At 41.6% G+C, this 22,974-nt stretch overlaps 1 protein-coding gene across 2 annotated transcripts in view; it reads left to right on the forward strand.

Annotated features, from left to right (window-relative positions):
- Positions 1-19,581, forward strand: part of CSMD1 (CUB and Sushi multiple domains 1) — a 2,059,737-nt gene extending 2,040,156 nt beyond the window's left edge. For both annotated transcript variants that reach the window (XM_078069893.1, XM_078069894.1), the window contains 5 exons: positions 740-901; positions 3,296-3,408; positions 4,182-4,269; positions 12,597-12,729; positions 16,196-19,581. In XM_078069893.1, the coding sequence (XP_077926019.1) occupies positions 740-901; positions 3,296-3,408; positions 4,182-4,269; positions 12,597-12,729; positions 16,196-16,355 (656 nt within the window). In that variant the 3' untranslated portion in view covers positions 16,356-19,581. The remainder of the gene's footprint in view (positions 1-739; positions 902-3,295; positions 3,409-4,181; positions 4,270-12,596; positions 12,730-16,195) is intronic.
- The last annotated feature ends 3,393 nt before the right edge of the window (positions 19,582-22,974 follow it).

The following is a 22,974-nucleotide window of genomic DNA, read 5'->3' on the forward strand; positions in this document are numbered from 1 at the left end:
AACACAGGCCCAGTCTATGTGTGGGCTCATCACTGGTTGCTGCAAGTGGATTTGCTAAAAAACATATTTAGGGAGAAATGCATCTTTCTCCACATACACGACATTTGACACCACTGGTTCTGACTTTGTTAGCAATCTGGGAGTGTTTTTCACAAGCATGGAGGAGCGTGGGTGAGCGGGTTGGGCTCTCCTCAAGAGGTGAAGACCTCTGGACCCAGAGCAGCTCTGTCTTCATGACCTGAGCAGATGTCCTCCACTGGTGATTTCAAGTGCAAGCTTTCTGAGGTCAGGGAACTCCTGGCAGATGACACATGTCAACAATCTGAGCTTTCTAAGTCTTCCAAAGAGTTCACCTAGATGTTAATGAAATATCAATAGTAGATCAGCCAACATCTTCTCATTATGGCATAAGAACCTGCCCTCCTAGAGGTAGCACTGACTCACCACACACTCTGGCCTTGGCAGATCCCTTCAAACAGTAATGCTTTGGCACCTAAAGTATTTCTCCAACAAATTAACAAACGAACCTGTATATGCATCTCACAAAATCTCCCTCCTCATTTCATTTCCATCGCACCTACGCTGTGAAGGGCCTGGGATAGGTCATGTCTATCCTCCTCACCATCCTGACTGTGATCTCTCACTTGACACTTAGTATGCCTCTGTGTGTTGCAAAAAAGATCTCAGTTTGATTTTTCTGTGTGTGCTAACATTCTTCTGGTTTTCTCCCCCCCAACAGTTCCTTCCGATGTATTTTTTATCAATTCCGTGTGGAAGGGATATTATGAATATTTAGGGAAAAGACAACCTGCGACTCTAACAGTTGACTGGTTCAATGCGACAAGTAGTAAGGTGAACGCCACCTTCCTTGAAGCCTCTCAGGTGGAGCTGAAATTGACAGGTAGGCCCTGAGGCATTTCCTTTTATGAAATGCAGAATGTGATCAGAAGCATACCCTTTATCCTCTCACAAGGAGAGAGCTAACATTGATTAAATGCTTATTAACATTACCTGGCTTTGCGTAAGCTACATCTCATGGGATCCTCTCGATAACTGGTAGGTTGGTATTACCTCATTAAAGATTACAAAACCAGTATAGAAAATCTAATTAATTTGTTCCAGATTATGCATGTGACATAATGAGTCAAAGGTGTGAGATTTATATCCAGATACGCATGTCTATAAACTTCATTCTTACAGTATCCTTCTCTTCAACTCATGTGCTCCTCAGATTTTTTTTTTTTTTTTGGTCATTCCACTGTTAATAAAATAACAACAACTTTGATTTAGATGCCAGACCCCATTTTAAGTACTTATATATATTATCTTTCTCATTCTTACCTCAATCCTATGATATGAGCATTCTTACCAGACACATTCTTTACTGATAACAGAGAGAAACAGAGAGATAGAGAGACCCAGGAAACTGGTGGCCTTCCTAAGGTGACATGGTAGAGGTAGCATTTGAACTCAGGAATCAGAATTTCGGAAATCTGAATCTTGAGCCAACATTCTTACCCACTGAGATACAGTATCACCTTTAGGACTGTATCTAGTGTCTTTTTAAAAAATTTCATTTATGTCACTTCTTACAACCATGTATGCTTTTCTACAGACCCACCCCATGAGGGCTGGAATTTTCTGAGTTAACCACAAGGCAGCCCTGGGTCTGAACACTAAGAGGCTCCCGAATGGCTTCTGCTCTTTCGCTCATCACCAGACAGATGCATGCTTGACCTTTAGAAAGTATGATGGCAGCTCAGCCTCCCGCCCATTCTTCCCATTCTGCTTTCCTGCTTCCTGAAAGTGGAAAACACCTAAGCCCCTGGATTTAGGAAAAACAAAATCATTTATGCTCAACGAAGTTTGGCAGGCATCTGATTGTGAGTTTATGGTCTCCTGGCCCACACATGGTTTCGCACCTCGAGCCTGTGAATGGATAAGTGATTTAGGCCACGGGCTCAAATCTACATGCATGTCAGAATCCACTGAGGAACTTCTTAAATATCCAGATCCCTCCGTCTTAGCCAGCTGCATGGGCTAATCTTTCTCTTCGTGGAGTCTGGATTTATTCTTTCCCGAAGAAGATGCTGCCCTGTGACTGATGCAGACAGCCTCCATGGAGCAGAGCCGGGACGTCTACGGCCCAGGCCTGGGAGGGTGTTTGCATCACGGGCTGCTCCTGCTGAGTCCCAGTGGACACAGAGGGTCCTGGGCATGTGAACTGTGATTAAGAAGACAGTAGGGGAGGAAGGGAGCTGACAGGTGTGGAGTGCCAGCCGCCACACTGATACTCTGCTGGTGCTGCTGTTGGATCAGCACAGCAAAACTCATGAGTGTGTATCTCATTATGTCTACTGATGGCTTATCATCCTGGGGTTCAGAGTTTTACAGGTTAAATTGGATGCCAACAGCACAGAGCTGCCTGGGGTAGAAACGGACTCCCACCCAAAATAAAGCCTCAGGCAGCCCCTTCTTGTCCTCCGACCTGAACAAGCAGTTCTCTCCACCCTGTGCTCCCAGGCAGTGGGGACCGTGCCTAGGACAGTAGAGATTTGCTTCTGTTTTGAGTTAGTAGGAGTTCAGTGCTGCATTCTCTGAAACTAGCAGCGTGATCCTCCCTTGAACCTGTCCTCCCGGCCCAGAGGACACTTGGGTGTGTTATTGTCCATTTAATACTTGTTTGTTTATTTATTTATCTATTTCCTCCAGTGGGTCAGGAGCTAGCTCTGGCTGCAGACACACTCCTCGCCCGCCTGGGCCACACACCATGACCTCTCATCTCTGGGCGAAATTAAGCTGTCACTCCAGCTGCCTGACAGGTGGCTGAGAGGTGTGATCATTGAGTCCCTCCTGCCCAGAATCGCGCTGGTGATGCAAGCATGCCTCACACACTTTGTCCACCATGCTGTTCATTTCATTTCAACAGGTGCAATTCATCTGTAGAAGTAGCAATATTCGTGCTTATGGTCACAGTCTCTTTGTCCTCACAAATGAGTACAATATGGATTAAAAATGATAGATTAGTTGAATGTATATTACCTTTATTTCTGTGGGATAAATATGTTGAATATAATGAAATGGGTTGTACCCATTCAAGATAGGAAAAGACTTAAACAGGAAGTGCTTTTAAAGAAAACAGAAGGACTGAAGCTATAAATTAAGAATAAAAAGAATTTGTTATTTCTAATATTGTCATCTCTGTACTGTACCACAAATCAAACAGAATGAATGAGTTATTAACCCTTGTGAATTCCTACACTGTAAGAATAACTGACTTTGATTTTTTTGGTAGGAGTTTACAAGAAAGAAGAAGCTCACTTACTTCTGAAAGCATTTCAAATTAAAGGTCCCGCAGATATTTTTGTAAGCAAGTTTGAAAATGACAACTGGGGACTAGCTGGTTATGTAAGTACTTTATGTGGGGAGCTATCACTCAGCACGGGGGGCTGATCTTTGCGGCCGCCAACAGGGGACGGCTGACGGGAGCCGTGTGGTGTCTGCGCCTTGAAAATGCACCGTGCCCTCTGCTTGACAAACAGCATGGTCCTTTTACCCCTTCGTTTTAAGAAGGAAGAAACCTAGTTTCTGAAATGACAAATAAATGAGTAGTTACAGCTGGGGACAGAACATGAGCTTAGATCCACATTCTGTGCTTAGCACCACATTGCACCAGAAATCCGAACACAGCCATTGGGTAACCACTCTAAAAGTTCGAAAAAAACATCATTTCCAGATACAGAGATTTCAGATGTCTCACTGAGATCCCTCTTTGCCAGGCAACCATCATAGGTGTTCTAATTCATTATCTGACATAAAAGTATAGGGCCTCACAAGATATTCGCCAGCCAAGAGCTGTGTCACAAAGTGATTTTGACATAATGTAGGCTATATAGTAATTCATATAACTGTCCCCTTTACAAAGGATGGTTAGCCTATGGATATGTTGTAAATTTCAGTATTTCAAGGTGAAAATGAGATATTGAGAATGTAGAAGTGAGTTGAAATTCACGTGTCTTTTCCCACTTTTTAACTGCTAATGTGTCACTGGAAGGAAGGACAAAAACCAAAAAATATTTAACCTGTAATATCTAGCTGTGAGAAATACAGTTATAGTATGATCGAAGAGATTATTATTAATCCTTCCTATGCATTGTTTTCTTCCTTTTCATGTGTATCAGGTGTCATCAGGACTCGAAAGAGGAGGATTTACTTTTCAAGGTGATATTCATGGAAAAGACTTTGGAAAATTCAAGCTCGAGAGGCAAGGTAACTGCTCTTATGTTATGTGTTGAAATCAAATGTCAGGGGTGCCTGGGTGGCTCAGATGGTTAAGCGTCTGCATTCAGCTCAGGTCATGATCCCAGGGTCCTGGGATCGAGTCCCGCATCAGGCTCCCTGCTAGGCAGGGAGCCTGCTTCTCCCTCTGACTCTGCCTCTCTCTCTCTCTCTCTGACTCTCATGAATAAATAAATAAAACATTAAAAAAAATCAAATGTCGGGCGCCTGGGTGGCTCAGTTGGTTGGGCGGCTGCCTTCGGCTCAGGTCATGATCCTGGAGTCCCTGGATCGAGTCCCGCATCGGGCTCCCTGCTCAGCGGGGAGTCTGCTTCTCCCTCTGACCCTCCCCCCTCTCATGTACTCGCTCTCTCTCATTCTCTCTCTCTCAAATAAATAAAAAATCTTTAAAAAAAAAAAAAAAAAAAAAAAAAAAAAAAATCAAATGTCAATTTGGCCTTCAAATGATTGTGCTGAAAAGTAACGGGAAGGAACATAAACAGAAATAATGGGAGGAATGAACGGATTTTACAATGGAAGAAAAAATAAATGCTATGAATAGCAGAACTGACAAATGCAAAGCTGGAAACATGCAATCTGTATGCCAGATATGGAATTAATATCCTTAACCTAGAAAGAGATACTGAAAATATGGGGAAAACAAAACAAAGATGAAATTCAATTAAAGAATCAAGCCAACGACATTGTCCTAAGAAAATTATCAGAGGAATTAGGAGTGGCCAAAAGCTACGAAAAAATCTTTAATTTCAAAAAATGCATATTATGGTAACAAAGATTTTTCCATTTTTAATTACTAGAATGTCAAATTTTTCAAGCAGTTATTCTGGGGAACAGTATAAATGGCCACCGGGGTGCTCCATTTTGGGGGGTGTCTGAGTAGATAGGGCGATTTGACAACACCTTTCACCCAGCACGTCTGCCTTTGGAGATTTCAACCAGACAAGTGTGAAAATTGTTCTTCGTGCATCTCCCACGTCTATCATGAGAGAGTTGCTTAAGTAAATAGTTTTACACCACGTGTCACATTAAATAGGAAGCTAAATTTAATTCAGCATATTTCATTAAAGAAGTGAAGACTGTGTATTGATGTGCAGAGATATCCATGACTTCTATGGGAGAAAAAAAGTTTACTGTAGTTAGACAGACAGATAGGTCCTTCTTCCTATCTTTCTCTACAACTTGATTTTTACCTTAGATATTGGAGAGAGAAAATATATGAAAAAAAAATCACTGGGTTAGAATCTTATGTCATCTACCAGCTAGTTTTGTAATGCAAGATGAGTTGCAATCTTCTCGGGCCTCTTTCTTCATCTGACATTACAGTAGGGAAGTCAATTCCGGGTTGTTACCAAGATTAAGAGACAATGTAAAGTGTTTGCTTTGTGCATGCTGAAGCTCTTCCCACATGAAAGTCACTGCTGTCGTTGGTGCCGAAATGGATGAGAAAATGCCTTTTTGTAAGATTAGCACCACATTTATCACGAACAGTATAGACTACTTTATACTTTACTTGTAGAATAACATTAACATAATAATTTTCTAGAAAACACGATGTCCATATAGGCTTTGATACCAGAGCTGCTTTCAGAGGCACATGAGTATAATATTCTGTGATGGTTGTCATCGATCACCCATTTCGTTAAGACTTTCATCAAGATACTGAGGGATTCCAAAGGAAAGGTATCCCAACCTGTATATTATTATATTTAAAAAACTATGTGACGTGATGAGCACTGGGTGTTATATGCAACTGATGAATCATTGAACACTACCTCTAAAACTAATGATAATATGTTGGCTAATTAAATTTAAATTAAAAAAAATAAGAAAATACTTAATCAAAAAGAATAATCATAAAATATTTGAATTCCAACTTCCAAATGCAGTGCTTCTAAATAAAGAGCCTTAAATTATAATGTCAGCCATGGTGGACATGGTCCTTTAAATTGGGTTATATTATTTCGAGGTAATGAAATAGAATAAATGCATTGGACCAACACTAATGATGAGTAAAGTTTTCTGTTGCTCTAAGCCAAATCCCTGCAGTTATCTGTCCTCCTTTCTCCCTGGGCATACGCTCTAGTAATTCCGCTGAAGGATGCCCCGGTGAGCTGTACGAGATACCCTGTGGCTGTCTGGGTTTACTCATCCGAGGACACTGGCCTTCCTATCACTGTGCTGTTGCAGATATCCTTGTACGACACCATTTCTTTCTAATCTAACAAAATAACAGCTTGCTTTAACAAGTAATCTTTATTCTTGTGTGATGATGAGTTTATTGTCAGGAAAAACAGTTTGCCTCACAAATAATTTGAATCCCAAGCAAGCCTCCCCTTTGACTAATTAGAAAAGTTGACATTTCAATATGCTTCACCAGCAACCATTCATCTCAGATTTGGCTAAACCCTATTTTTATGGATAAAAATAAACAACCTCTTCATTGTCTCCAGTCAGTAGATAAACGGGAAGAAAGTGATGATTATTAAGTGGATACTAACTCAAGTTGCGTTGAAAGGCCACTCTAATGCAAAATGCGTGTAAGAACTTGACCATTCTCTAACACCAAACACAAAGATAAACTCAAAATGGATGAAAGACCTCAATGTGAGACAGGAATCCATCAAAATCCTAGAGGAGAACATAGGCAGTAACCTCTCTGACATCGGCCACAGCAACTTCTTTCAAGATACATCTTCAAAGGCTAGTGAAACAAAAGCAAAAATGAACTTTTGGGACTTCATCAAGATAAAAAGGTTCTGCACAGCAAAGGAAATGAAGAGGCAACCCGCAGAATGGGAGAAGATATTTGCAAATGACACTACAGATAAAGGGCTGGTATCCAAGATCTATAAAGAACTTATCAAACTCAACACCCAAAAAACAAATAATCAAGTCGAAAAATGGGCAGAAGACATGAACAGACACTTCTCCAAAGAAGACATACAAATGGCTAATAGACACATGAAAAAATGTTCATCATCATTAGGGAAATTCAAATCAAAACAACATTGATATACCACCTTACACCAGTTAGAATGGCAACAATTGATAAGGCAAGAAACAACAAATGTTGGAGAGGTTGTGGAGAAAGGGGAACCCTCTTACACTGTTGGTGGGAATGCAAGTTGGTACAGCCACTTTGGAAAACAGTGTGGATGTGCCTCAAAAAATTAAAAATAGAGCTACCCTATGACCCAGCAATTGCACTCCTGGGTATTTACCCCAAAGACACAGATGTAGTGAAAAGAAGGGCCATATGCACCCCAATGTCCATAGCAAAGTCCGCAATAGCCAAACTGTGGAAAGAGCTGAGATGCCCTTCAACAGATGGATAAAGAAGATGTGGTCCATATATACAAAGGAATATTACTCAGCCATCAGAAAGGATGAATACCCAACTTTTACATCAACATGGATGGGACTGGAGGAGATTATGCTAAGTGAAATAAGCTAAGTAGAGAAAGTCAATTATCATATGGTTTCACTTATTTGTGGAACATAAGGAATAGTGTGGAGGACATTAGGAGAAGGAAGGGAAAAATGGGGGGGGGAATCAGAGGGGGAGACGAACCATGAGAGACTATAGACTTTGAGAAATAAACTGAGGGTTTTAGAGGGGAAGGGGGTGGGGGGAAGGGCTAGCCTGATGATGGGTATTAAGGAGGGCATGTAGTACATGGAGCACTGGGTGTTATATGAAAACAATGAATCATATCACTACATCAAAAACTAATGATGTATTGTATGGTGACTAGCATAACATAATAAAATTAAATTAAATTAAAAAAAAAGAAAAAGAAACCAAATGATATTCTGGTGTTCCCCATGTAAACTGAGTTGCCCCACTGCCAACCCCAGGTACACACACACACACACACACACACGCAGAATGGCAGAAAGCAGTGTAAAGTATGCATCTGATAAAAAAGGCTCATATGCTTCAATAACACAGAGGCAAATAACCTAACTAAAAAGTTGGCAAAGGATTTTAGTTGACATGTCTCCAAATACCTACAAATGATCGATAAGCACCTGAAAAGATGCTCAGCATCATGAGCCATTTGGGGAACATAAACCAAACCACAGTGAGAGACCACGTCACAAGCACCGGGATGCCAGCGATCACACAGACAAGCATGGCGGAAGCGTGGAGAGGTTGTAGCTCTCACACTTCGTGGATGGCATGTACAAGTGGTCCAGCTGCTGGGGGAAGCAGTCTGGCCATTCATCAAACAGTTAAACATAAAGTTACCATGAGATGCAGCCACTCCACTCCTACATGTATGGCCGACAGAACACATGTGAGAACATATGTTCACACGGAAATGTGTACACAATGCTTCTAGCAGCATTATTCCTAAAGCCCAGACCTGAAAGCCACCCAGATGCCCAGCAGCTAATGAATAGATGACCAAAATGTGGTGTATCAATACAGTGGAATATTATCTTGAAGACCTTATGCTAAGCAGGAAGAACCATTCACAAAGAAAACCCCACATGTTGTATGATTCCATTTATCTGAAGAGACAGGCAGATCTAGAGACAGAATCTCAGTGGTTGCCCAGAGCTGGAGGTTGGAGGGTGAGGAATGACCTCCGAAGGACACTGTGTTTCCTTTGGGGGAGACAGCAGTGTTCTCGAATTAAAATATAGTGATGATTGTAACACCATGCGAATATACTAAAAAAACTTTGGACTGTATCTATGCTTTATTATTATTTTTATGTATGTTTTATTTATTATTGAAATAGAATTGACAATCAATGTTATATTAGTTTCAGGTGCACAACATAGTGTTTCCACAAGCCTATTCATTACTCGGTGCTCACCATGAAAAATGTAGTCACCATATGACATTATTACAGTATTATTCACAGTATTCTCCATGCTGTGCTTTTCATCTCTGTGACTTATTTATTTTATAACTGGAAGTTTGTGCCTCTTAATCCCCTTTATCTATTTCAGCTCTTCCCCTACCCACCTCCCTCTGGCAACCAATGGTTTGTTCTCAATTTAAGGGTCTATTTGCTTTTTGTTTGTTTTTAGATTGCACACGGAAGTGAAATCATCTGGTATTCGTCTTTCTCTGACTTATTTCACTTAGCATAATACTCTCTGGGTCCATCCACGTTGTCACAAATGGCAAGAGCTCCTTCTTTGTTTTAACTGAGTAATATTCCATGCTGTGTGTGTGTATGTACACATATATGTATATCACATATATATACACACACATGTATATGTCACATCATCTTTGTGCATCAATAGATTTGTGTATACTTTGGGTGAATTATCTAGTATATGAATTTTTTTCAATAATGAGCTTTAAAAAAACAGAGTGGACTAAATTAGAACAAATGAAGAGATGCTCACCTTCATTCTTAAGCAGAGAAATGTAAATGAGAAATTAAGGACAGGCTGTGTTTGATTTGTCAGAACAGCAATAGTGGTAATAGTACGAAGAAGGAGGGCCGATGGGAGGGGAGAGAAGGGTAGAGGAAGAGGGTGGCAGTGGGTATTATACAATTGTCCAAGTGTTTTTGTACTAGCCCTCAAAATAATGGTTGAAGTGAAATTGGGGCACCACATTGGAGGGCAATCAGGTAAGATAGAGCAACATTGAGAGTTACAGATTCCGTTAGGCAATGATTCTGCTTGGTAGAATTTATCCTGTATATGTAGACGCCTACTGATACATAGCTATAGGAAAAAAAAAAAAAAAAGAGATTTCATTGCAGGATTAGAAAAGTATTAGAAATGGCCTAAATGTCCTTCAAAGGTAGACTGGCTGAAAAAATTCTGACAAATCCAATTAATAAAATACTATACTCCTAAAAAATAAATCTAATTTATATGTACTGATGGAAAAATTTCAAAGATACATGGTTAAGTTTAAAAAGCCAAATACAAAATATGTATATAATATTCCTATTTTTTAGAGAAGTATGAGAAGAGAAGCAAACATATATATTAATAGTACATCGCTGGAAGGACATTAAAAAAATGGTTAACCATTAAGAGGAAGACTAGCATAAAGGGCAAAGAGTGACCCTTTATTTCCATTGTCTTTTAAATTCTTTATGTTTATATCTTTTTATGCCATTTTAATTAATATCATGTACATGTATTACCCTTTAAATTATTGAAGCAGGGGTAAGTAACTGAAATTAACCAGGAGCTCCTGATGGCATAATAATTTCAAAGTACAAGGACACTTCTTCGTGTAGTTTCAAAGACCTTCTTCTATATCGCTCTGTGTAATGATGCATAGTTTCTTGTGTCATGTCAGTTTTTTATGATGTTATTGATGAGAAGTCTGATACCTATGATGGTCAAAAATGGTCTTGTCTGCTGATAACAGAAAGTAACTTTGGTTAATTTAAGCAGAACACAAGTTTATTAGAATGAGGCAAAGAAATTCACGGAATGCCAGAAACCTAGAGAATGGGGTGTGGTAACTTCACAGAAACTGTTGGATGCTCAAGTACCGCAAGCCCCATTTTCCACTTGACAAGGCACCGAGTGAGCAACTACTGTGTGCTGAGTTCTCTGTGGGCCCTGGGGATTCGAGAGGAAAGCTAGCCAGCAGGCTCCCCGGTAGGCACAAGGGAGCTTCTGTTCTAGTAAACACGGGTCCCTGTGAACTTGTGCTGTGTGCCAGGCATCGTTCCAGGCAGCAGAGGTGTCCTGACATTAAAATATCACCGCGAATTAGTGGGGCTGGTGCCCCCTGAGTGGTGTGTCTCAGCTCCCTGTGCAGGACGGCGTCACCCTGGTCCTGGGACTCTGCCCACTGCTGCTGGACCCGTCACCGCGGGCACTTGGCATTGGGCTCAAGGCTGTCCTAGCTCCACAGCCACTGGTTGGGTTCCCAGCCATCTCAGGGTGCTCTGCACCTGACACTCTAATCAGCGCCCAGAGTGGGAGCATCCAATGGGATGCGAGACAGAGAGAACCAGTATCTGGCGTACAATGTTTCCCCTTTATGGCAGGTGGTGAATGCATCTGAAAGTGAAATATTACATGTGATTCATATGTGCCGATAAGGCAGGCTCTCAAAGAAGTATGGTTAAGTTACAAAGAGCCAGCATCAGTAATAAAATATATTAGAAATATATTATGAAGTATTAGACCTTAAGATGATAGGGAGTAGCCTAACCCTGCATCTGTTGAAGCAATGACAGATCACACTATTGTAATGTTTTTAATGTGAAAATGAGATTTTTTATGTAAAAAGCTATTAAATATGTGTAATATTTGATTGTTTATTTACATTTATGGTTTGTGGGAAAAAAAAGAAACAAAACTTCTCTTTTATTTAACATTCCATAAATTCTGGAAATATACTTCTAAACCCAGGTCACCTTATTTGGAACAATTCTGCTATAACGGATTATGACCCTAGTCGTAATCCTTTACACACGCACATTGAGTGAGCTCATGACGTTTAAGCCACATACATTTCAAAATTTATTTTATGAGTAAACTCTTTAGAACAAACATCCTTATTTGGCAATAATTACTTAATAAATGTTTTCTCATTTGAATTTTCGGTGTTTACGTGTCTCTCGGTGTACCTGCACCTATTTGCCGCTCTGTAGATACAGATTATAAATTCACGACTACGTCGCCTTCGTGACGTTTGAGATGGTTACATCTGCCTTCCCTTTAATGGACAGAAATCATGCTTTATCCCTCTTTTGTGTCCTCATGGAAACTTGCCTTCTGATATTGAACTGTACTCTTCTTTTGCATATTATTAAATTCAAATGAGTTTTGCAATCTACCTAAAATAAAAGAGATTACACCAACATATTCACATATGGAGAATGAAATGCCATGGATGTAGAGACCTGGAATATTCAACAACTTCTATTTTGCTGAGTCTGTGTCTTAGGGCAGGCGAAAATAGCCAACGCTTTCCCTCTCTGCATATAGATGGCGCCACATAGAGGCTTTCAGTTAGTTTTCATGCACCAGCAAATATCTATAACTGAAAGTCAAAGTCGGAATGTAAGCTACCCCTTTGGCCTCCCTCCCATTTGACATGTGAGGTTCTTTCTCACATTCTTTCTTTCTTTGACATTCTTGAATGTCTTTGAGGAAGAGTTTTTTGTCACTTGATCATTAACATAGATGCTAAAATCTTTCAAATAGTGTTAGCAGTTTATCTATGGAATTGCAACTCCTTCTGTTTCTTGTAGAATTTGCACCCATTTGTAAAATTTACCGTAGGTGTATGTTGGTGTAAATATGAGTACAGTACCTGCAAATTAATAATTCCTTTTATTTTTCAGATCCCTTAAAATCTGATCAAGACTCTTCGAACCATTACCACGGCACCAGCAGTGGGTCCGTCGCGGCTGCCATCCTGGTCCCATTCTTTGCTCTAATTTTGTCAGGGTTTGCATTTTACCTCTACAAACACAGGTACCGTGGAGACCCCGAGGGTATGCAAACGCCGTGCGCGGAGAGCGCTGGTCTGGGCAACACGCATCCTCTCACTGCCACGCGCACACACGTGTATAGAGCTCCGCAGCCTTCTCTCCAACATTACGAAAGCTCACACGGCAAGGTTTAGCCTTGCTTTGTTTGCCGTACTTGTTCAGCAGGCCGAGTTTGAGTAATGAACTTCAGGAGAATAAATAAGTGGATTTAAGAGATAACGTGCTAGGGTTCATAGTCAATTGAAAGATGCAGTGAAGGATTCTGTTTCTACTTTTGAGGTCCACAGCCAGACATCAGGGGCATTAGGATGGTGTCTCCACCTTCCAGCAGAAGATGGAACAGAATGCTCTTTATGGCCACTTTCAACTCCATGAATCTGTGATCTACAAACTGTTGGTTTATTCCTTTCTTCAGCCAGATACAAATTGAGTTCTCACTATGTACTCAAAGATACCACATGTTCCATCTCTTGGAACGGTGTTCTGACTATCTATGAATTTGCATATCCCTACTAACTGAAAAAATGTCAAAACTTGAGAAAAACGATTTTAATGAAATAGATCCTTTCCTTGGAGTTAATGAGGATGCCACCACCACCCCCACCAAAAAAAAAAAAGCAAAAATAAATTGTGGAGGAATTGTAAGTTCTTATGCATGTTGTCTTTATCTGGATAATATATTTCCTGGAAGAATATGGCATATGCCAAACTGTTCTAAAATACTATTTGTAATAGTGGAATTCCCTACATATATTAAAAAAAAAAACCACCTAAAAAAACCCCTCTATGATTCCCTAAAATAAGATTAATTTATGTTAAATGTGCTCAACATTCATTTATATAATACAGATATTCTATTTAATCCTGGTTTAAAATAAGAAAAACTGTGTAAGGATTTTTTTAATGAGTCATAGAATAGATTTAAATATGTGCTTTCTTATGCTTTTTAAAAATATATAAAATAGTAAGAATGTTACTTCAAAATTCTATTGCATAGCTGCTTACATGGATGTCTTCACTTTCCTGCGGTTGGTAATGTACTTACTTTAAAAATATAATTCGATGGAAGGAATCTCAGATGGTACTTAACAAAATTAAAGTTTGGCTCATCTGTATTAGTTAATTATTATTACTTTTGAGAAAACAATATTCTCTGCACACAGGTCTGGTGTGGTCTTATCCTCAAATTTCTCTTTGGGGCTAGTTGAAAATGTAGTAAATAAAATATATATATATCTCACTACCTTATCCAATAAAATTCCATCCTTAGAAGTGCTTCTCTTCTTAAAGAAGTATAAATTACAAATGTATCTTCTTTCACATGTTTCTCTAGGAACCACAATACCCTTACAGATACACATACAGTAGGAATTTATAATTCCTACAAATTCATTTTTGCCTTTTGTTGTTGTTGTTGGCATCTATGTTAACCCCTAGGGAAACATGCAGTCCATTAAAGTTCTTTCTCCCCACTCTTTGATGTTTGCCCGTCCATAGGGGAGTCTCCGGATCCTCCTGAAGTCTGCTCTGCCCAGACCCACAGGCGGGAGTCCGACAGTGTCCCCATCTGCCTACGAGTTTTGCCTCGATGTGCCTCCCAGTGAGGCAGACCTTTATATGAGTCTCAGAGAAAACTCCTCTCAGCACCTCTCTGAGCTTTTCAAAAGATAACCCTACACAATTATATGTAGGTATACATAAACCAGTCAGCACTTCTGATGAGATCTTAAGTTTAAGACCACACAGTATTGGGGAATAGTCAATATAGACCACACCTGTTGTCTTCCAACCTCAGCAGCTTCCCTACCTTGTTCAGTACTCCGTGCCTCCGGAGGGAGACCCCACTTACTTGTCTGGTGACTTTGATCCCTCCTTTGCATTTCCACACCGTGGGCTGGCGGGGGGTTAATCTCAGCGTGTCTCGCTCTCGACATGGCTCCACCCAAGAGGCTGTGTCTAGAACGTGACAGAAGGCTGTCTGATCTCATGGCTCTCGAGAGCCAAGAAGCCCCTGCGACTCCGAATCCGTAGGCTCCTGTAGTTCTCTGGGCTTGTGCCGTAGGAGGAATTGGGAGACTTCTGCAGAAGCAAGCGGGCCATGCCTGATCACCCAGGCAGGCCATGAATTCATTTTCGTTTGAGTTGTTGCCATATACCCAGGGAACACGCCAAACTATTAGCTTTCCCTACACTGGCTCCTTACCCTCTACAGGTGTGAAAGTTCCTTGACCAGTTGGATCTGTATTTCTCGAGTGAAAACCGTGTTCCCGCTCATTTCTGAGTTTCTCTCATTACCCTCTGCTTGGAATTATTCCCTCAATCAGACCCAGGGCTCCTGACTCAGGACTCCCACGTCGCTGCCCTGCACACGCTTCCTTCTCTATGGCCCCAGGGTCCCAGCCAACTCTGTGGGGCTTCCCTGGCAGTGCGGGGGTGGTGACCCCGGACCTGGGAGATGACATGGGGATTTTAGCCAGCTTTCAAGTTCATTAACGTTTGGCTGAATTTGTTTATTAACTTTTGCTGCTGGAGCATTTTCAAGTTCAATGTCAAACACCCTCCCCAAGTCCTGGGGCAGTTGCAAACTGCTTTTCTGCTGACAAAAACCTAATTCTCTGAAACTTATACACTTTGAGTTCTCTTTTTCTCAATAAGCATAATGTCAATTAAGAAAATCTACTAGTAAATCACTAAAACAGAAGCATCATTAAATCTGATATCCAGTGATGTTTTTGCTAGTGTGGGTATTTACATTAAAGGTCTGTTTTTACCACCTGGCATAGTTTTCTTATGTAATTTCTTCTGGAAAAGGTTGGGGAGGGCAGACTACATAGCTTTACATCTTTTACCTCTAAAAACCCTCCAATCTCTAATCTTAGGTCATACACACAGGTTTTCTTTTAATTAGAAAATGTAACCAGTAGTTTGACAAAGAGTTCAACGTCTCTTCTGTAACTTGGTCACGGCTATGTTGTATTACAGAAAGAGCTAGCCTTTAGTGAACATGGTAACCACAGTGAACTGAAGTTTATATTTCTCTTTTCCTTAATCTGAACAGTCCCGAAGGGTTGGCATCTTGATTGAGCAGTCTTACTTTTTTTGGAGTGACTTCCCCTAGGTCATATAACTTACAAGTAACAGACAAATTAAACCAACATCCCTCTGACTCCGGCATTGATGATCTTCCCATTTTGCCAAGAGTATCAATAGGAATCAGATAATTCCTTGACTTTGGAAAGAGCTTCAGTGTTTTAAACCGCCTGTAGAACCACTGATTCTAAAAAGGAAAACGGTCTAAACGTGTGGAGATGTGCCCTCCTCCCCGTCACCGTGTGCCCTCGCGTGTGTATTCCCTGCTGAGTCGGGAGTGATGTGCCCCCAGCCTCAGCTGCTGTGCCTCTTTTCTTAAAATCTGGGCTCTAACAGTTTGTTCCTTCTTTCCCCTTTAGAACGAGACCAAAAGTTCAATACAATGGCTATGCGGGACATGAAAACAGCAATGGACAGGCTTCCTTTGAAAACCCCATGTATGATACAAACTTAAAACCCACAGAAGCCAAGGCTGTGCGGTTTGACACAACTCTGAACACGGTGTGTACAGTGGTATAGCCTCAGTGCCCCATTAGGACTGATTCATAGCCATACCTCTGATGGACAAGCAGTAACTCCTTTGGTGCCATATACCACTCTCCCTTCTACTCTTGGCTTTGCCCCGGTGATCTTTCACATCTGCTGGCATCCACGCAGCGGGAATCTCCAGTCACGTGCCAGAGTCTTCTGAGGATCGGACGACAAACACCGACAGATGCGCCTGCATTCTGAACGTGGACTCCGAATGCCTGACTACATCTGCTTGGAATCAAGGCACACTTAAGGAAGACTGCCGAGTCATGCCAATTCTTCGTACTTAATGCCTCAGACTTTCGTATTTCTGTGTGGCTGGGATGCCTTTCAATGCAATCTTCTGGGCACGTGGATACATCCTTTGGGTGCGGTGACAAATGGTAGCACCACAATATACCACAATACGTTGTTCTGTTTTTGTTTTGGTTTGTTTTGTTTTTAACCCCCATGAATATGAATACTCTGGAAAAAAAAAAAAAGCTCTCTTGAAGAAGACACCTTTCTGGTAGACGCACACACCTACAAACGCTTCACTCTGTCCTTCCTGAGACCTGACAAGCTTTGAGGACTCACAGCTCCCCTCAGTGTCCATCCCTAGGGCCATTTGCAAATTCCCCAGTCAGCTGTTCTATTGCAGAATTTTTGATGCACAATTTTTTGCACTAGTGTGTTATGAATGACTGAGTAAGATTCTGATAAAAAATAAACTATTTACACAGGGTTTATACACACTATCCATTGTATATAAGCATCTTCTCATGTGGTCAAGCTAAACATCCACCATCCGCTCACTTGGCGTGTTAGAGAGAGGAAGTAATCCCAGACACGGCACAGGTCTTAAAGGTATTGGAGAGATTTATTTTATTACTGCTTCCTTTAGCTACATATGTGTGTTGAATTCATTGAAGATGTCGAACAAGGAAAAAAAAAAAAGAGGCCTTTTTATGTTTTTATTTCGCACACACGTTCTCCCTTTCGGCATCCCCCGTGATGGCACGGAATGGCAGGGCGGTGGCGGCGTGTCTCTCTGCCGTGTAAACATGTCCATAGTAATTTATTTTAGATAGCTCATGAACTTGTGGGGTTCAGCTCACCGCAGTCTTCCCCATGCACTGGGGTTCGCTCCCCCCGGGGCACCATTGACCGCTGACGTGGCATGGACCGACTGCGCACAGTGCATCTTGCACTCGGTGGGACTTGTCTAGGATCAAAATACCAGGTGTCTCTCTGGAGGCGAAGGAGAATCACACACACTCTTCTTTCCTGATGACACCTCTCATACATTGCTTTGTCTTTTGTTTCATGCGAATTCCAGATACAAAGGCGATTTAGGTGATTTTTCACCTTTAAAATGTATTCTGGGTACGTTTCGAATCATGGTGTGAATAAAATAGGCATGATCCCCGGTGTGGATAAGATCCAAGTATGAAGTAGAAGGCGTGGCAATGAGAGTGTGGATGTAACAAAATCCAAGTGACGATCATGTTTATTTTTACTTATAACGGTTTGATAAAAGCATTTTGAAAAGACTATGCTTATTTTATTCTTTGGGTGTTCAGTACATGTCCCACGTATTGAAAATGTCTCCCTATTCACCTTCCAGACCAGCATCCACCAAGTGTCTCATTCACTTCGTTATAGTGGACACATTCACACCTAGCTTTACGACTGATGGATTTGTTGCTCTGTTGAACATTCAAATGCAGGACTTCAAAAGTGGAAAATGGAAAAAAAAAAAAGACACAAAAACCTGTCAGGATAATAGCTCATTCTTTCAAGTCATGTGTTTTGAATTGAGTGCTTTAGTGGATCTTTTTATCCTCGATGCCCACTATTCTGTTACTTGTTTGAAGGGGCGTATGCTGTTAGGAGGGCATCCCTGACCTCTTCTAGTGACTTCTTTGCCTTTTGAACTCCAAATTATGAAATTCCTTAGTATCATGCTGAATTCTCTGCCCCTTTTTCTCTGGCCGGCCTGATAACGTGACTGGAGATTTGCTTTGCAACCTGGAGCCCTTACACGGATTCTACTCCTTAGACTAGACGAGGTCGGCCAGAGCCAGGCTCCTAACACGCACACTGAACCAGAACAAAGAGAAAGGGAGTTCGAGGATCGTTGTGTGCAGGGGAGAACAGGGTTACTATATATATTAGGTGTATATATATATATATATACATACATACATATATATAAATATATTGTACATATCTAAGTTTGAGTCATTCAAACTAGGTGCAAAATGCTGACTTCAGAGTCTGAATTAATGTCTCTCTTCCCCCATCCCTGACCTGCTTGCCGGTCAATGCCGCTACCAATTCCTGAACTGACAGGACATACATACACACATACAGAAACCACATATCCGATTAGATATCATTTTCCTTTGTGTGCAAAGTCAGCCTGTCCTTTGGTTGCCAGCTTGGAGCATGGTATTCAACAACCACCACAAAAATACTCCATGAGATTCTCCTGCGAGGATTCTGCCTAGTTTCTTCCTAGGGTGTGTGCAGTGTGGATTCAGATCTCCTGCGAGGTGTTGGAGGGTCTCACGCAGGCAGTCGGCGCGCGCGCTTCCTGCGCTGGGGCTGTGAGACTCCTTCTGGAAGCGACCAGAACCCCTGTGCGGGAAGGACCCCATGCTAACGCAGGTTATGTGATTCAGAGCTGTTTAAAATGCTGCTTGTTTCCCACATCTTTTGCCTTTCTTCAGGCTAGCTGCAATAATGTTTTCTTCTGTAAGATATTTTGTAAACAACGACGACAAAAGCGATTCTCAAGCAGGGGAAAGAACGCCGGTGTCATGGTCGGGAAACCCGCCGCATCTCCGCCCGCCCCGTGTCACCATCTCACCACATGCTGCTGACATGAAGTTAGGTGCAAACGACCTTTTTGTACAGAGATATATTTTTTATGAAGAATTTGTAAAATTATTAAATATGCTGTAATTTTTTGATTAATGTAGGTAAATTGTTAAAAAAATAAATGTTTTTACAATACAAAACTGTAATTTTCCCAATAATGTACCATGTACCATCTCTAGCTGATTCTCAGTTCCAATCCTATTACACATGTATTAATATTAAAGTGGCCTGTTAAAATCAACAGTATCTTTTTTTGTCAAAAAAATTATAAAGAGAGTGTAATATAGCCTGTGCAATGCCACCTATCTTTAAAGCAAATCAGAGTTCTAATTAAATATTTAATTTTAGATTTCTATTTTTTGGTGTGATTTATTGTAGCCTAATAACGTGTGCCTGTGGGTCCATGGCAGGGGAGGCAAAGAACGAAGTGTTCCTAACGAGCTTTCACTGCATTTGCAACCGGGCTGGGTGTTTTCTGCAGATGATGTTAGCATCACGGACACGATTAATAACTAGCACGCTTGTGAGGACTCGCGACACGGGCACTGGCCATGCGGAAGCTGACTTACTTCTCAATGGTTTACCTAAAACCAAGGAGAGCTTTCGCTCTCCTCGAAGCCAAAATCAAGCCGGTGTTTTTATAATTTTTTAAAGCTTTTTTTTTTTTTTAGATTTCTTTGTTTTTGTTTTTGTTTTTTGATGTCTCCAAGCCATTGCTTTAATGTAACCATGACTGAGTGAGCCCCCAGTCAAACAGAGACACCAGCCTTGTTCGCTCCTGGTCGCTGTAGTCTGCACAAGGAAGGCTACTCACCCACATTTGGGTGAAATTTTAATTCCTTTAAGGAGAGCATTCGTATGATAGGGTAATTTATTTTTTGTTTGTGTTTTTTTTTTACTTTTTATAATTTTTTTATTTTTCATTATGTTCAGTTAACTGACATACAGTACATCATAACCTTTTTACGTAGTGTTCAGCCATTCATTAGTTGCGTATTACACCCAGGGCTCATCCCAACATGTGCTCTACAACTAACACCAAGGAAATAGAAACAATTATTAGACATTATTACCAGCAAATATATGCCAACAAATTAAGCAATCTAGAAGAAATGGACGCATTTTTTTTAGATTTTTTAATTTATTTGAGAGACTGAGAAAGAGAGAAAGACCACAAGCAGGGGGAGGGGCAGAGGGAGAGGGAGAAGCAGGCTCCCCACTGAGCCAGGAGTCCGATGCGGGGCTGGATGCCAGGACCCCAGGATCATGACGTGAGCCGAAGGAAGACACTTAACCGACTGAGACACCAGGTGCCCCAGTATGTTTATAATTTGAAAAAAAAAATGGCAGTTTTTTCTGTAAACGTTTGCAGTGCTGAAAAATGACATATAAGAACATTATGCACATATTTAAGAAAGCATTTCAAATGTCACACTTGAAGAAGTCTCAAAAAAATTCCTTCTCTCAGCCAGCCCTTAAAATTCAGAGCCAGCCGTCCTCCGCTCATCTTGGGGCTGAGAGAAAAAAGAACACTTTACAAGTCCTCCGTGACCCATCAAGCTGAAATGTCCTGCAGTTAAACAGAATGATATACTAATTTTCCTGAGAGTCAAGTTATTACAAAATGAAAAACAACCAATAATAATAAAAAAAAAATCGCCCCACAGTGGCTTCAAAGAAACGAAAGTTTTGATACCCCACTTAGACTCTGGGTCTCCTTGGATCCACAGATGTTCTTCACTGCTATGGACTGAGCACCTACTCTGCGTCCAACACCGTTCCATGTGACTTGCATCCCTTCAAATAGTCCTCCTAACCTAGCAGAGTGGTGTTACTGTTTTCACTTCACAGGCGGAGATGCAGAAGTGCCGAGAAGCTAATTACCCAAGGATGCAAGCTCGGCAGGCTGGTGGCGGAGATCAGTTTTCTCTTGCTTCACCTTTCTTCTTTTTTCACTAGAAATATCGCATTATTAAATTCATCAGTATTTTCTTATTCTGCAATTAAAAAAAAAATTCTCTCACTCTAGCTGTAAATCATTTTGTTTTGGCTTCACCCAGTTAAAAATTACCCCAAGTAAAGAATTCCAGGAGCTATAAATACTCCACAGTATCAGTTTTAATATCTCCCAGATTACTCAACGTAATATGTCCTCCTGAAGTTTTAACACATTAAACGAACTTGAGAGCCCTGCCGTTGTCCTGCGGGTCTTTGTCTAACACACTGAAATCATACGAGAGCTTTACTCTTGACTGACCTTTCCACCTTTGCCTCCTAAAAATTGACTAGGAATTGCTACTCTGTCTCAGAAATCTGTCTCCTATGTCTGGCATATTAGGCAAGTGGCAGAGCATCCTGCACGGAGTAGGTCCTCAAATAGCTGCTGAATTTGAACCGAGTACCTCTCAGCTCTCATTCTCACTGCTGTGTCCTTTTTTAAACATAGAGACACCCAGCGTGTTCCAAGCGATGGCTCTTTACAATAACCAATACAATCTGACTTCCTCTTCATCTGGTGGAAGTAAGTTTTCATAGGATTATTGGGTTATTAATAGCCAAGAAGAGTGCCTTCTACTTCTCCGGACGCCTTTGCCCGTGCAACCGGGCACGTCTCCCCTTTCTGGTGGCGGCCGCCCCTGGCTATCCTCTGGGACCCTCTGCCTGCGTGACAATCGGTTTGGGTAGCATGTGTCCCACAATTCTGCACCCGTCTCTGAGCCAGGACGACTCTTCTCCTGGGAATCAGAGCTTGAGAGGCGTGACACAAACATGAGATGTGTCCGGCAGGATGTACGCTGACCCCCAGCCCAGGCCGCCCCAGGGAGTGAGCCCAACCTTGCACGCTGCCTCTCTCCTCCCCACAGCCTGATCTCTGGGCTGTTCCCTTGCAACTGCTACTCCACCCCTTTCCATATCCGTTTTTTCTTCAAGTTTCCAGACTTGGGTACTCGTACTTGCATTTAGGGGACTCAGCTGTGTAATTACACCTGACAGGGATGGGACAGGTCTCCGTGATGCTCTCTGACACACGCGCTCAGGGCACAACGCCCGGCTGCCTAACGCCGAGTCCAGCCATGCAACCACGGAACACCACCACTGAGCTGAGCCTCGGTGTCTCTGAATGCACACGGCACCGAAGTACCAAAGGTAAAGTGACTCGCAAGACTGCTCGGAGGGCTGGGAGAGTTTCTAGGAGCTTCCTTTGCCGGATTTAATACAAATCTCGTCAGGTGAATGACTGCCTTCCCGTGGCCAACCAGACAGTACGCAGCGGCTCGGGGCGCTGCTCAGGGTCCGTGAGGGATGGTGAGGCAGCCTCCGTAAGGCTTTTATTAAGGGATTTTGGGGGCTGAAAGGGTAGCAAGCACAGTTTTACAGTATTGCTTTAGAAGACATTTTTGTTGTTGTTTATTTTGTCTTATGATGTTATCCTCTTGTGGATATTAAAGCAGCTTTTAGTTTGTTACAAGATTACTTCCAGGGAAGGCACTGGATGACAAGTGGGCCTAATTTTTCAGGCCACTTGGACTCCTTAATCCATAGGATTATATATAAATTAAGTGCTTAACAGGGGAGAGTGAGGAGAGGAATTATACCAAGAGAATTAAGATGACGTTCTTTTCTTCCCTGTATATGTTCAACAATCTCAGGGCACGAGAAGGTCAGCCTACAGCCTTGGGGTCAGGGCCAGGCCCCTGCAAGCCCGTCTGTGTCATACATTCGCCACGTTGGTGGTGCGCGA

This window comes from Halichoerus grypus, chromosome 3, assembly GCF_964656455.1.
Source record: "Halichoerus grypus chromosome 3, mHalGry1.hap1.1, whole genome shotgun sequence".
NCBI lineage: Eukaryota > Metazoa > Chordata > Mammalia > Carnivora > Phocidae > Halichoerus > Halichoerus grypus.